The following is a 13,630-nucleotide window of genomic DNA, read 5'->3' as shown; positions in this document are numbered from 1 at the left end:
CGGGAAATCAAAATATAGTAACCGAAAATATAGCCTAAACATTTGCTCATATATGCCTGCCTGGACATTACTGTATAGGCCTATTATTTGTTCCGGAATGAAACAAAACGGAAAATATAGCTACAACAAATATATGGAAACTTCATAACGACCTACCGAGTTTTTATTTTATTACCTTTAATTAAATAGGAAACATTCAAAATCTCCACCGATAGATTTTGCAGAAATAGACAGAAAATATATTGGGGAATGTATACGCGAATCGGATATCTAATCGTTGCTTCCTGCAAATCAATGCGATTCGGCTAATTTGTAGTAGTAAGCGTACTGATAACTTTATATATCCACAAATCGCGGGGTCATTAAACCATCACCGTAGCAACCCATAGACACAATTCTGGATAAGATACAGGTAAATTTCACCATTCGATTTTGAGAAAACATATATAGTTCACACTATCAAGAGGCCTGACAAGTACGTATGCAGCGGTGATCTCATTGTAGTTCAAGGTCAAACTCACTTTCGCCGGAGTAGGCTACCTGCCACACTCTTAGCGAACACACCCAAAGGGCAGAAAAGGGTCGTACACGAAAACTCAACCTAAGTCAGAAATATATCGCAGTCACAAATCCTACGTACCTTTTGGATTAAAATGTTGTTCTCGATTCATACCGCGGTTTAAGTGTGAGGTAGGTTCTGGTTTCGCGTGCCATGGCCCATGGGCAATATTCCCTCTAAGCTGCGCGCGTGCGCAAATGCGCTGTGCTGACAGGGTCTTTGTGCACAGAAAATTCAAGCTGCGCACAAAAATCCCGACGCGATGACCTTTATTTCGGTCGCTACGCACTGTTGTCCAAGGGCCTGCGCAGTAATTTGATGAGTGTGCGCAGACTCGTCAAAATTAGAGGGAACATTGGCCCTGGGTGTATAATATATTCACAGTATACGCAATGTAGGGCTACTTCAATCAATCAGGTTTATTAATATTTTCATCGTTTCAAAACATCACAAGACTGCGATACAATGAAAAGATAGGTGTAGAAACAACTTGGAGTAGCCTTTAAGATCAGACACCCACCTTAGCGCAGGCGAATTAAATTAAGAGGCATGCACACTGAATGAAGAGTAATGCTAGTATTCATTTAGAAGAAATTGCTTGTATTTCGACTTGAATGCGGACATGCTCGACGACTGTCGGACAGCCGGCGAGATGTTGTTCCACAATTGGGGTCCGGCATACTTGATGGAGTAATGCGTTTTCTTGTATTCAGTCCTGATCATATGGTAGTTGTTCTTCGTTGACGTGCGTGACGATACCGGAGCAGTGACCAATATTTGAGACGACTAAGGAGATAAAACATTACTATACTACTATTACCAGGAATGTGAAACAAAAGTACTGGGAGGTAATATTTTTCAACCTTTTGAAGAATTTACGAAACGTTACTTTAATTTAAAATGAAAGAATGATGAAATAATATAGAATACACAAATCACGATAAATATGATAGTACATCACCAAGTTGTGGCATATTCACTTATTGTGATAGGTAAGCTTAGTCTTGCTGTGATCATGTCCTATTCGCTGGCGGGAGAAGGAGGAAGAAGAAAGTAAACTCAATCTGTAGCTTATTGCTGTGCCTCTATCCTTTTTATTTTAATTGTTTATAGTTGAGTAGAGAGTTTTTCGATTTTATTCGTGACCTGCGTGAAGAGCTCGTGAGCTCGTCGCCCTAGGGGGCCATGAACCACATGTTGGGTACCCGTAAGTTAAAGACTTACTGATATACAGTGACTTTCGCCAAACGGTTGTGAAAATCACACTCACAAAAGGGATGCAAACTTGTCACAAAACTACGTTCTACTTTGTAAAATATCAAGTGGGAAAAGCAAGTATGCCTAGTTTAGCAGAACAGAAGTGTTAAGTACAAGGGGAGGTAGTCTAAAATGACATAAATACCTGAGTAAGTATAAGTAAAGTATGCAACGACCATTTAGTACTCCGAATAAGTATCAGTAATTCGTTGCCGACCAGGTATAACGAAATCATTGTTCAATCTTTACTACGCCGCCAGACGAGCAGATTTGTGCAAGCTACCAATCTAGATAGTTGACGAGAGGTTCTAGTTGCGGATTTTGAATAGAGAGTAGTTCTAGTAGATGATTTTAAAAAAAACAGTTCCCGCACTAGAAACGCGTGTCACTTGATGTGAATCGTGATACCAGTGTTCTGCCGTGTGATGTTCGTGCAACCACTGCTAGTTTAGAATCATCACGACTAACAGTGACGTAGCAAGAGGTGAGTTTTGGGAGATGAACCCCCCCCCCCCCCCCCCATTACAAACTTGACTAATGTTCATGTCGAAAGCATCCGATTGTTAGAAGATAAAAATTAATTAGTTGCTTTGGAATCGTGTTTTCATTGGTTCGGTGCAGATTAGGATATTTCGTTAGTTCTAGTAACGAGTTCTAAAAAGTGAGTAGTTCTAGTTCTAGTTGAGCATTAAAAAATTAGTTCCCGAACAACTAGAATACAAGTGTTGTTGTTTAGCGTGAATTGCGATACCGGAGTTTTGTTGTGTGCTAGCTCAGAGTCATCACTACTAACAGTGGCATGTAGCCAGGGGCTGAGTTTTGGGGTCGAATCCCCCGATTCCAATCAAATAAAATTACCGAGCTGCTTCGAAATCGAATCTAGTTAGTCAGTTGCGGATTCTCAAGCTCGTCTGTTCTAGAGCTGTAGTTGCGAGTTTTGAAAAGTGAACAGTTATAGTTCTAGCTGCGCAGTTTGAAAATCCAATAGCTTGTACCAGTCTGCAGACAAGGGAGCCGAGCTTCTAGCGTTTCTCGAACCTAACATTGAAGTCGCGACTCTCGTAGATCATGTTGAACACCCCGGTATTAAAATCAGGCAGAGCGCTACCGGGATCCGGAAGCACTCTCAGTTTCTGCACGATGCCGGTCAGGAAAATGAACACTTCCATTCTGGCGAGCTGTTCGCCCAGGCAGTGGCGAGGCCCGATCGAAAACGGGATCACGCGGTTCGACTTCACGAATTGACCTCCGTCATCCAAGAACCTTTCAGGCCGAAATTCCTCTGGGTTGTCGAAGGTGTCAGGGTCGTAATGAACGGACCAAATGTTGCCCCAAACCTGAATCAGAGACAATTCACGTATGCCGGTTGTTCGCGAATGCCATATTCTCATGGTTATGAAAAGAACTGTGATTAGATGTCAACTGAACTTGTTTCAATTTCGTAGTTTGTATGAATTCAGTTATTCGAAATCTAAAATATTTCCGAAAACTGTGTAGCAACAAGTCTAATTCTAGTCCAATTGAAAAAAAAACTCATGTAGCTATAATGCTATAATTGTAATTCTAATATAATTAGCAATGGCTGAAAATTTTCCAGTTGGCGAACTTAGCTTGACCACTTCCACATCATGTATTACAATGTTTGTAACCACCCCTACAGCTTACCATGGTGTCTTTGGGAATTGTGTATCCTCTCAACGTACTCTCCTCCGTTGCCTTATGAAATACTCCTAGAGGCAGGGGCGTGCGATGCCTGGAAAGCTCTTGAATGAATGCGCAAGTGTACGGCATTTGATCACGATGCTTCATGGAAGGAACACCGCTATCTCCTGAAATTAATTCGGCATCAGAAATGAATAAATATCATGAAAGCATAAATACTATATTAATGAATTCAAAATTGAATGTTGTACTAAATAGAAGGGTGAATTCTGATACAATGCACTTGGTGAATTCGGTACTCGGCACTTGATATGTATGTATTAATGTTTTCAGGTAAAGGGGTCACGATTAGGGCTGGGCAAAATCGAGTACCTGAGTGATCTGATTCTGAATCACGTAATTTGCTTCGAGTCGAGTCGAGTAATCGAGTATCACTAATTATGATGTCATAAAATAATGTAATATGTCAAAGTTCAAATGCGTACGTTTTATGCGACCACAAAGAATATAATGCCTGTTATCCATCCCACTAAGGATACTTTGGTATTTCGATTCGATTCAGATTCGAGTACTCGAATCATTGTGCCCAGTCCTAGTTACGATAGGCTCAGGGTTAGTGCTGGTATACGTTAAGATTTTGATTAGTGGCTGCCAAGTACTTAACTCACCAAATGCTGAATTTACTGCTGTCTTGCCAAGGTCATTAACATATTGTGAAAATATCACGCAAGCTATATCTTTCCAAGTCACATCTCTAAGATAAAGAGAAAAGAAATTCGATGAAAAATTATTTTTTGTACTTCAATGTCTAATCAAACTTTTTCTTGTAGGACTACCATGCTGTGAGTCATGACTGTTTCGGTCCCCCTAACAAATTTTTGTGTATTATTCAAATTAAAATCATTGGTCCCACTGTTATTCATCGCCAGATAGTAGGGTTGCAGTGACTCGAGTCATGACTCGCCACGAGTCGCAATTCTACGTTGACTTGACTTGACTTGAATCATTCTCTTAAAATAGCCGCAAAAATCTGAAAAAGATTCTAGTCCTGAACAACCCTATTGTGCTAACATGTCCAAAGGGTCGTAAGTAGTGACAACACACCTATGACGGCTTCTATTTCGGCATATATTTTCTCTTGACAATCGGGATGATACAGGAATGCCAGCATCGCCCAGACCAATGTACTTGACGTTGTAGACGTGCCAGCCTCGAACAAGTCTCTGATATAATGCAACAAATATCCGTCCTAAAATAAAAGAGAAAATAAGACGCATTCGCAAATACCACCGATGAAATAGGTGCAATTAAATAGGCATGGTAGAAAAATACCAAATAATCTTTAACGTGTGATGTAGGACTGGCGATGCATTCTTTGTGGTCGCCTAAAAGGCGCATATTTAAACTTTTCACATAGAGTGTGATACTCTAAGGCTAAGCTTAAAGGGGCACTGAACTCTAAAAATGATGTGGTCTCAAATTGAAGGGTGAAACGAAAAAAAAAAATTTGGCAGCAGCCGTTTGCTTCAGAACGCCACCGTAATGGAGCTGCAATGTATTGAAATTTCCAGAAACACATCACGCTCCAGCAGTCATGCAGAGATAAAACTTTATATAGTTGTCAGCCGATGTTATGAAGGAGATATGTCGTACAAGACAGAAATAGAATACACTAGGCCCGATTTTGACATAAATCTCCTGACTGAGCATCTTCCGTTGAACGCGGTGCCTAAACCAACTTGGCGTGTACGACATATTTCCTTCATAACATCGGCCGACAACTATATAAAGTTCGACCTCTGCGTGACTGCTGGAGCGTGATGTGTTTGTAGAAATTTCAATACATTGCAGCTCCATTACGGTGGCGTTCTGAAGCAAACAGCTGCGGCCAAATTTTTTTGTTCGTTTTACCCTTCAATTTGAGACCGAATCATTTTTAGAGTGCAGTGCCCCTTTAATGCCCGATTCAGAATCAAATCACTCAGACAAAGGTACTTAATTCTTCCCAGCCCTATACAAGAAAAACATAAATGGTAAGCCTAGCACTACTTTCCTGTCCAATTTACTGTGAACATGATAACCGTTGCTTTACGAACCGTAAAGCCAGCTTCTGCTTCGTGCCCTTCCTTCATCTCCTTTATGAAAGCATCGATGAAATCACGAATATCATTCTCATCGAACGAGGCCTTGTGCTCTTCCTTAATTTTGTCCAACATAGCTGGCAAAAACGAATGAAAGATCAATTCATCCCGTAAATACACACTTTGCGTGCCTAAAAGACTTTGTCACCTTGTGGATAATTTGTGAAAATATAGTCGCGTGTTTCAAGTAGGTTAGTCACTAATAATATACTCAAATGGGAGTACGGTTTGCCAAGTATAATCTTGTATAGTTTTCAGAACACCGGAAGATTTATTAAGATGACTGAAAAATGAAACGAAAGGAAGGTGTCGAAACCGACGAGTTAAAGTTCAATCACACATCCGCCTTGGCCTAATGATACCCGAATTGCGGTCCCGCGTTAGGGGTCGTAACATGCCATCAAAAAAGCATTTTCGAACGAAAATATTCGCACGCGTTGTACACCAAATCCTGCACAATCCGTTTCATATCATAACTCCACCCATCAACTCGAATGTATATAGTCAGAAGAATGCTTTGAGACTCGACGTGAGTTGCGAACCCGCAATGGCGCCAATAAGTAGCCATGCCTTGGCGGTCGGAAGAAAAAAACTGCAACGTTGTAGATGCATTTAGTTGCATTTAAAACAAAGGCCTTCAAAAAAGCAAAAATCGTTCATTTTTTGCACCAGTGTTCCAGTATTGTATTAAATTTGGAATGTGGTGGATTTTTGTTTCTGTAACCATGCAGGCGCAAAGTTAGTAATTGCCGAAGGCTTGCAAATTAGCGTAAGGGTTCACCAGGTTAGTAACCTAAAGGTTAAGAACCGCTAATTTATATAGATGTGGCCCAATGCGATATAAAAATAACAATAAACATTCATAAGGTTGGAAATCGAAGAGCTTGTAAAAAAAGGCGTACCAATAAATTTGTTAATTTCTCCATTCATCGCCTTCATAGCCTTCTTGAATACGGGCAAATGTCGCAGAAATGGAGCCAGACTCACCAAACCCACAAGCCTATGTTCCCATGTGTCTTTGTAGCTGTAAAAGGGCCCTCCTTGAATATCAGATATTTAGGGCTTACTAGCAACTACGGCTGAGCACTCGAATCTGAATTGAGTATGAATTCCAATGATTCGAGTCGAGTAGAAAAAATCGACTTGAGTAGGCCTACTCAGCAAAAGAAAAAGTAGCAGTGTAAATTATTTGTATTGAGAGGATAAGATGATAGAACTCGTTATGATTACGATTTATTGACCGACAGAGTGAAACGGATTTAAATTTTAAATCCAAATATTGTAGGCGTAGGCTCTAAGTCAGGGCTGGCCAACCTTTTCGGCCAAAGGGCCACATTCGATTGACGAAGTTTTGCGCGGGCCACTATCCGCGCGAAGCGCGAAAATTTTTTGAAGTTTATAGGTCAATAATATTGTCACTAGACTATATTGCGGGCCTTATGTATATCGCTGGGCTCAGTTTGCGAGGACTGGGCTATTCGGCGCATGGACTTATCGATATCGAAAGCTGTGACCAACATGCGTCAATCATTTCGTGCCTAGGTTTCACAGTCTTACTGCGAGCGCAAACGCAAGGTCGCATATGTTGAACGACACTTTGTCTCGTAATCGCGAATATAGTTAGACTCAATCTGATACATGAGGTGTTCTTCCATTTTCACAAAAGGGCAACAATATTAAAAACAAGAAATCGAGTGACAACATATTGCGCTAAGCTTGTAGAAAATTTTTACCTTTGATAAATCTATCGCAAATTATTCTGCTCTATTGCAGTGTACGAAGATATACCAATATGTGAATGGCTGATGGATCTGTCAATGCGTCTGAACTGATATTTTAGTCATCGTATCTCAAGTATTGCGGCCAGTAATCAAATTTTTGGTTGGCCTTGCAAGCTCAAAATCTGTGCAATCCATTTTTTATGATATTGGAAATTTCGGAAATTACCTCGCGGGCCACTCAAAACCTTTTCGCAGGCCACATGTGGCCCGCGGGCCACGGGTTGGCCAGCCCTGCTCTAAGTGATCCCAGATCTACATAGGACTCTAAATCCAAATCCATCACTCAGTATATAGGTACGTCTATCATCTGGCAGGTTTCTCCCAACTATCACAGAGCTAAGTTCAATATCTTTGCAAATTCCATGATGGCCAACCCAATACCGTATCAATGTTTAGAATGATCATGAATTTAAACCTGATTTGATTCCAACCGGACACGATGAATTGGATGTAGCCTATGGTCAGGCGCGTAGCCAGGGGGGGGGTTTCGGGGGTCGAAACCCCCTCATTTAGAAACGCGAAACCCCCTCCTTTAACGCGAAACCTTGCTCTTTTTAAATGACCGCTCTGACGCTAATACTCGTTTGCAATTCAATAAGTCATATTATCAGTATTGCGCGCGGCCAATTAACGAAAGGCGCGGCCAATTAACGAAAGACGTGTTGCTAATTAGCGAGATTGGTCTGTGCGCATTGCACTGCACAATGTAACGCGACACGATCTCCCGCTGAGATGATTGGCGAAATCAGGTCATTCATTGTCGCGCGTTCGGCAATCATTACTAGCCTGATTTACCGCGTCTCCAACAAGCCTAATTCCGCTGGCTTGAATAATCTCATCTGCAATAGGCCCGCTGCGCACGATATCGTCACTGCTGGCCTTCACAATCACATCTGCATTGGCTTGGTGTGCACGATATCTTTGTAGGCCTACACAATCGCATCTGGAATAGGCCTAGTACCAAAGGTATCGCTAGCCTAACTACCGCGTCTTGGGCCTACCATGCTTTGGCTCCTATTTCTCGACGGCTTAGATAAAATGCTATCAAGTATATGCTGATTAGCGATTGTGATTAAAGAGTGACATCTCGTAACTGAATGACATCGAATGTCCGCAATCATGTTCGACGCGTGCGTACATGCGTAATTGATTTCCACTAGTCTTCAGTTATAGTCCAGTAGGCTTGAGTTATATGAAGTAAAGGTTTGAACCACCTGAAATCGGCGTCATTATAGCACATATTCCATTAAAACTCGTACATTTTTACTTGCCTAAATCGTCGCCGAGGCTACGTAAGACGCAAGACGCATTGATGAGCGGGCGTATTCAATTGTTGGACGCTTTGACAAGCGCGCGAATTTAATTGTTCAGCGCGTTGATAAGCGCGCGTATTCAAATGTTCGACGCGTGCGTAATTCATTGTTCACGACAGATCAGGGAGTCGCTAATTAACAGCACTTCCGGACTCGTCGACAAGCTTATCATACGCCTATAATCGCCAACAAGGGGATGTTGTATAATCGTTATTTACGCATCGCATGTACTTAACCCTAATGAGTCAATGCTACGTTACTAAATTCGGAAAAAATCGAACCCCCCCCTTTTATTTCAAACCCCCCCTTATTTTTCGGCTGGCTACGCGCCTGCCTATGGTATACATTTTTTTAAATCAATACACTAGCAAACTTATTCTCATTGCAATTGAAAGCTATTAGGTGTATAAGTGAAGTCAGGAATCCATACTTTATGAAGTTATGATTAAGAAACACTGAACACTCACAAACTAAGAAGAATTTCTTGTAATTCGACAAAACCTTCATCGTCATAATTGAAACGAGATCCAAACACGACTCGGCAGATGATGTTTGAAACAGCATAATTCATTTTCAACTGCATAAAATAATCGTGGTTTGATAAGTGTGCCAGTAGGCCAACCTAAACGAAATAAGGCCAATACCTTTAGATTTTTCTCAACATCAGAGGAGGTCAACTCATCAATCAAATACGGTGTTTCTTCGATAACATTGTCCTCCATACTGCGTTTTCCAACGCCAAATCTGAATAAATATGGTGGCATGTTAACACAATATATAACAATAGTGTTACGATTCTAAAACCGTATTAGGAAAATCAATCAGCTGAAATTGGATCTATGGAACGCCGACCAGCAGACCAATAACTAGAAAATCATACCCTCGCAAAGTCGTCAATCCAAACTTCCTCAGGTTCTTGTACGTTTCTCCATAATCTGTCATTATGATTCCTTTCCCTCCAATTATCATGTCAAACAGCTCATTGCTCGGTCGACCAGAAAAGGCGTGACCTTTTTTAGCAAATGCCTTAAACAGAAAAGATAGAAGTTTTTAATGCTTTATGTTTATGTAGCCTACAATGAAATTTTTGTCTTTGCCGTCCGAGTCTCGAGTCACATGACTTGGTTCGATTCATCACTGCTACTCAAGTCAAAGTAAAGTCGTGCAATTACAAGTAGCGATTTTCTAGCACAGGGGTGGGCAAACCTTTGAGCTCGCGGGCCGCATTCAACATCTGGATCCATTCGCGGGCCGCACTAAAATTAAGATGATAAACCAAAACACAATATTTGATTATATAGCGAGGACATGGAGATAATCTATATGCTTATTTAAAACCAACCATACATTGCTTTGACGAAATCGTACACGCGTCAGAAACAGTGACGAGACTTTATAGCAGTGGTTCTCAACGTTTTTTTAGACACGTGAAAGATAGTGAAAAAATTCGCGCCCCTCCTTATCGTTATATCACAAAATCCGCCCGGGATGCTAGCAACCCCAACAGATTGTTTGATGGCATGGAAGGTTATGACTGTTGATGAGAGGATTCAAAAATATGAAATTCGGTCTATATATAGAGAAACACGCTTGAATTGGAGGTAAATCGCGCAGAGCGCGAATTTTTTTTCAATTGACCTCTTCTTCGCGCCCCCTTCAGATGCTTTCACGCCCCCAGGTTGATAACCACTGCTTTGTAGGCTGGTTGACCTCAAAAACCAATTTGTCAAAACTATAGGGATGAAAGTCGGTTGTCCCGCTTCTTGGGTCAGTTGCAGGACACCAAAAGCTGACAGCATCAAAACCATTTTAGCTTCAAACACGCTTCTACTATGTGTATGAAATATAAATAGCCGACTTTAACACCAGGGGTGGCCAACCTATTGGCCATTCACTGCCGCATTTCGACTACTCATGTAGCCTACGGCCGCATTCCTGGGCGTGGGCATATTCGTAACGAACGAGCTGAGCACCAAATATCCATGTTCCAGTGTCTATGTCTATTTCCGGTTAACTCTGGACTCGTCTATTTAATGAAATAGGCTTACTACGAACAGAAATCACGAGTGGGCCCCGGAAACAGCAAGGAACCGGTCATATTCGCGCGAAGCGCGAAAATTTATTAAGATTCACGATAGAATTAAGTCTCTGTAGATTTTTAGTACGCATTTTCGCAATATTTTCAATACCTTTCATGGGACTCTCGCGGGCCGCACGAAATGGTGTTGCGGGCCGCATGCGGCCCGCGGGCCGTAGTTTGCCCACCCCTGTTCTAGCACGTAAAAAAGGCAAGTAGGCTATTCCATTTCAGCCCGAGTTTTATCTCTAAAACTCAAAACTGTCAAGTAGAAGTAGTGCAAGTCTACAAATCTAATTGAACTTCAAGTAGAAGTACTGCATCACAGACCAGCGTACAATAGACATGGGTTTTCTGATCTGCTTACTCGGTTTCAGCAATCACATTTACAGTGCGAACAAAATCCTCCTATTCAGTAACCCTTTCTACCCATATTTGGTGGTCAAAAGTCAAGGTTAACAATCAGAGTGACGTAAAATGGTAAATTAAAATAGGTTATTCGGCCTCCGAGTGCTACTTCTTGATATATATCCAATAGTATTTCTCGATTATTATTGATATTTATTCATATTCCAAAGCGATTAATTACAGCAACACACACCTCATTAATGACTTCAAAGTCGTTGAGAACAACCCAATCGTCCGAGGCAATCCTAATGGATATAACGTTTCCATGCTTCTCTTTCAGCTTGAAGAACTTTTCTCCAAGATTGCCGGATGCCCAGGGCACGTAGCCAACGAGGGGCAGGCCAGATGGTCCGGGCGGAAAATTCCTCTTTCGCTTCGAATTCATGATATAGAAGAGTGCAAAGAAAAGGCCTGCACTCAGTAGCAGCGTGGTGTAGTCACATGAAAACTCAAACATCTTCGGTACACAAACAACACACTACTTAATATAGAAAATACAGTCTATAGTTGCTATACTAGACTCTGTAGTCTGTAGGCTTATATTTACCTGAGAAGTGAACATACAATTCAAAAACATCGATCAAGATAATACACAATCATCAAGCACCTTAACAGCAGTGGTGGGATCCAGCCGGTACAAGTAGCGTACTATAGAATGCTGAATAGTCCCACGACATTTCATGAGATCAGCGAACCAGTTTGCATTACTGGTTACCGTTCCGGATGCTCATGCACAGTAGGTTGGTCAGTAAGCTGCACTTTGTACATACATTCCTTCACAGTTGCACTTTGTACACACTTCGCGATGCTACTAAACAGGGAATTCCCCGTTCAGGTCGCATTCTTTTGGCTCGCTCACGTTCGTTCATTCATTCATTAGACGTTTTGGGCTTTTATTGGCTAATGCAGTAATGTTGTTCAAAACTATCTTTTTTCGGATTCTAGCTATTCACTTATTAAATTGCGAGGTTACCCTAAAAACGCTGCACACCAAATTTGGTTCAATTCTAACAAGTAGAAGCCGCCGCAGAGGCAATTTAAACTTTTATTTGATTAGGAAAAATTACAAATTTTAGTCAACCCCATGAAATTATTGAGTTGACTTCAAAAACGATGTTTTTCGTTGATAATTCTTAGATTATCCACCAATCAAGGAGGACCTGTCATGTGCTTGATTCCACGGGAATTGCCATATTCGCAGCGAACGATGCAAATTCGACGAGCTATTGGTCAGCCTTCAGAATTACCTGATCACGACCACGACCTAACATCGTTGTCGCTTGCCTTTTATATTCTACGCCTTACTACTACTTATTACTACTATTCATTCAGTGTGCATGCCTCTTCTCTAATTCAACTCTAGGCCAATGTGGGTGTCTGATCTGACTACTCCAAGTCGTTTCAACACCCTATCTTTTCATTTCATTCATTTTTGTGGTGTTTTGAAATGATGGAAATATTAATAAACTGATACTGATACCAGTGTTGGGATCAAGTCACTACCTTCGAGTCACGAGTCATTTCGAGTCATTGCACATTTTGACTCGAGTCAAGTCAAGTCAATCGATTTTCAAGGGTGACTCAAGTCAAGTAAAGTCAGTCGATTTTTGGAGGTGACTCGAGTCAAGTCACGAGTCAAGTCACATTTCAAGTCAAGTTGCCTTTTCGGAGTATGAGGCAAGATTACGTCATCGCAATTTGCTAGCTGTCTGAAATACAGATTGTGGGGTCATTGATTCTAAACCGATGAACTAATATTGAGTTGAACATACACCCAACAAGGCGCTATACTGCTCACATATACGTAGAACTGTTAAAATACGCAAGTAATTGCATAGCCTCAGTTTATATAGTTACCAACCAGAATAGAGAAATGAATTGATGAGATGCAATATACACATAATCCATTTACATATTGATATGATGGTTGAGGCAGTGGTGGCCTTACGAACGGGGGGGGGGGGGGGGGCTGGGCGAGACTTACCGCCCCCCTAGAAGTATCTAACCGTAACTTCTGGGGGGCTCCGCCCCCCAGACCCCCCTTTCCGCGGTAAGGTTTGCCTGCTGGATTGGGCTATGTCTATTATTGCTTGTGTCTAAGGATAGACTACATCAAGACTAAGTCATTCTACCGCATGCAGAGACGTGATGATCATCGGGATACGGGACTTTTCTAACAAATGCAGAGATTTGATGATGATTGACACATCCGTACGGAATCATATTCTTGCTTGGTACACGGATTTCCATGTTTATTCGTTATTATCCTTAAGAAAAGCGCATAATCCGAATGGGGGGGGGGCGACCGCCCACCTTGCCCACCCCAAAAGCCACCACTGGGTTGAGGAGTATCTAAACTATATTCGAATTCAATTTCAATAAAACCAGAGGTTCGGTTAAGGTAAGAACAGAGAACAGAAATATTGCTATTA

The 13,630-nt window shown here is 41.5% G+C and overlaps 1 protein-coding gene and 1 long non-coding RNA gene across 2 annotated transcripts in view; one reads left to right on the top strand and one right to left on the bottom strand.

Annotated features, from left to right (window-relative positions):
• Positions 1-10,478, top strand: part of LOC145438745 (uncharacterized) — a 139,299-nt gene extending 128,821 nt beyond the window's left edge. The window contains exon 2 of the long non-coding RNA XR_013915012.1: positions 10,241-10,478. This is a non-coding gene — a long non-coding RNA (uncharacterized LOC145438745). The remainder of the gene's footprint in view (positions 1-10,240) is intronic.
• Positions 964-12,491, bottom strand: LOC145438739 (cytochrome P450 2H2-like). The gene is made up of 9 exons (XM_080316092.1): positions 11,392-12,491; positions 9,594-9,739; positions 9,358-9,457; positions 9,181-9,290; positions 6,522-6,643; positions 5,575-5,696; positions 4,583-4,727; positions 3,482-3,645; positions 964-3,153 (listed from the first exon to the last, which is right to left on the bottom strand). Exons 1-9 carry the CDS (start codon positions 11,653-11,655, stop codon positions 2,839-2,841), a joined length of 1,488 nt encoding a protein of 495 aa, XP_080172218.1. The 5' UTR covers positions 11,656-12,491; the 3' UTR covers positions 964-2,838.
• Between the last annotated feature and the right edge of the window lie 1,139 nt (positions 12,492-13,630).

Source organism: Botryllus schlosseri, chromosome 5 (assembly GCF_051294905.1).
Source record: "Botryllus schlosseri isolate E-star chromosome 5, Bs_hap1, whole genome shotgun sequence".
Taxonomy (NCBI): domain Eukaryota; kingdom Metazoa; phylum Chordata; class Ascidiacea; order Stolidobranchia; family Styelidae; genus Botryllus; species Botryllus schlosseri.
The sequence above is the reverse complement of the archived record's forward strand: the minus strand, read 5'-3'. Positions and strand labels throughout refer to the sequence as shown.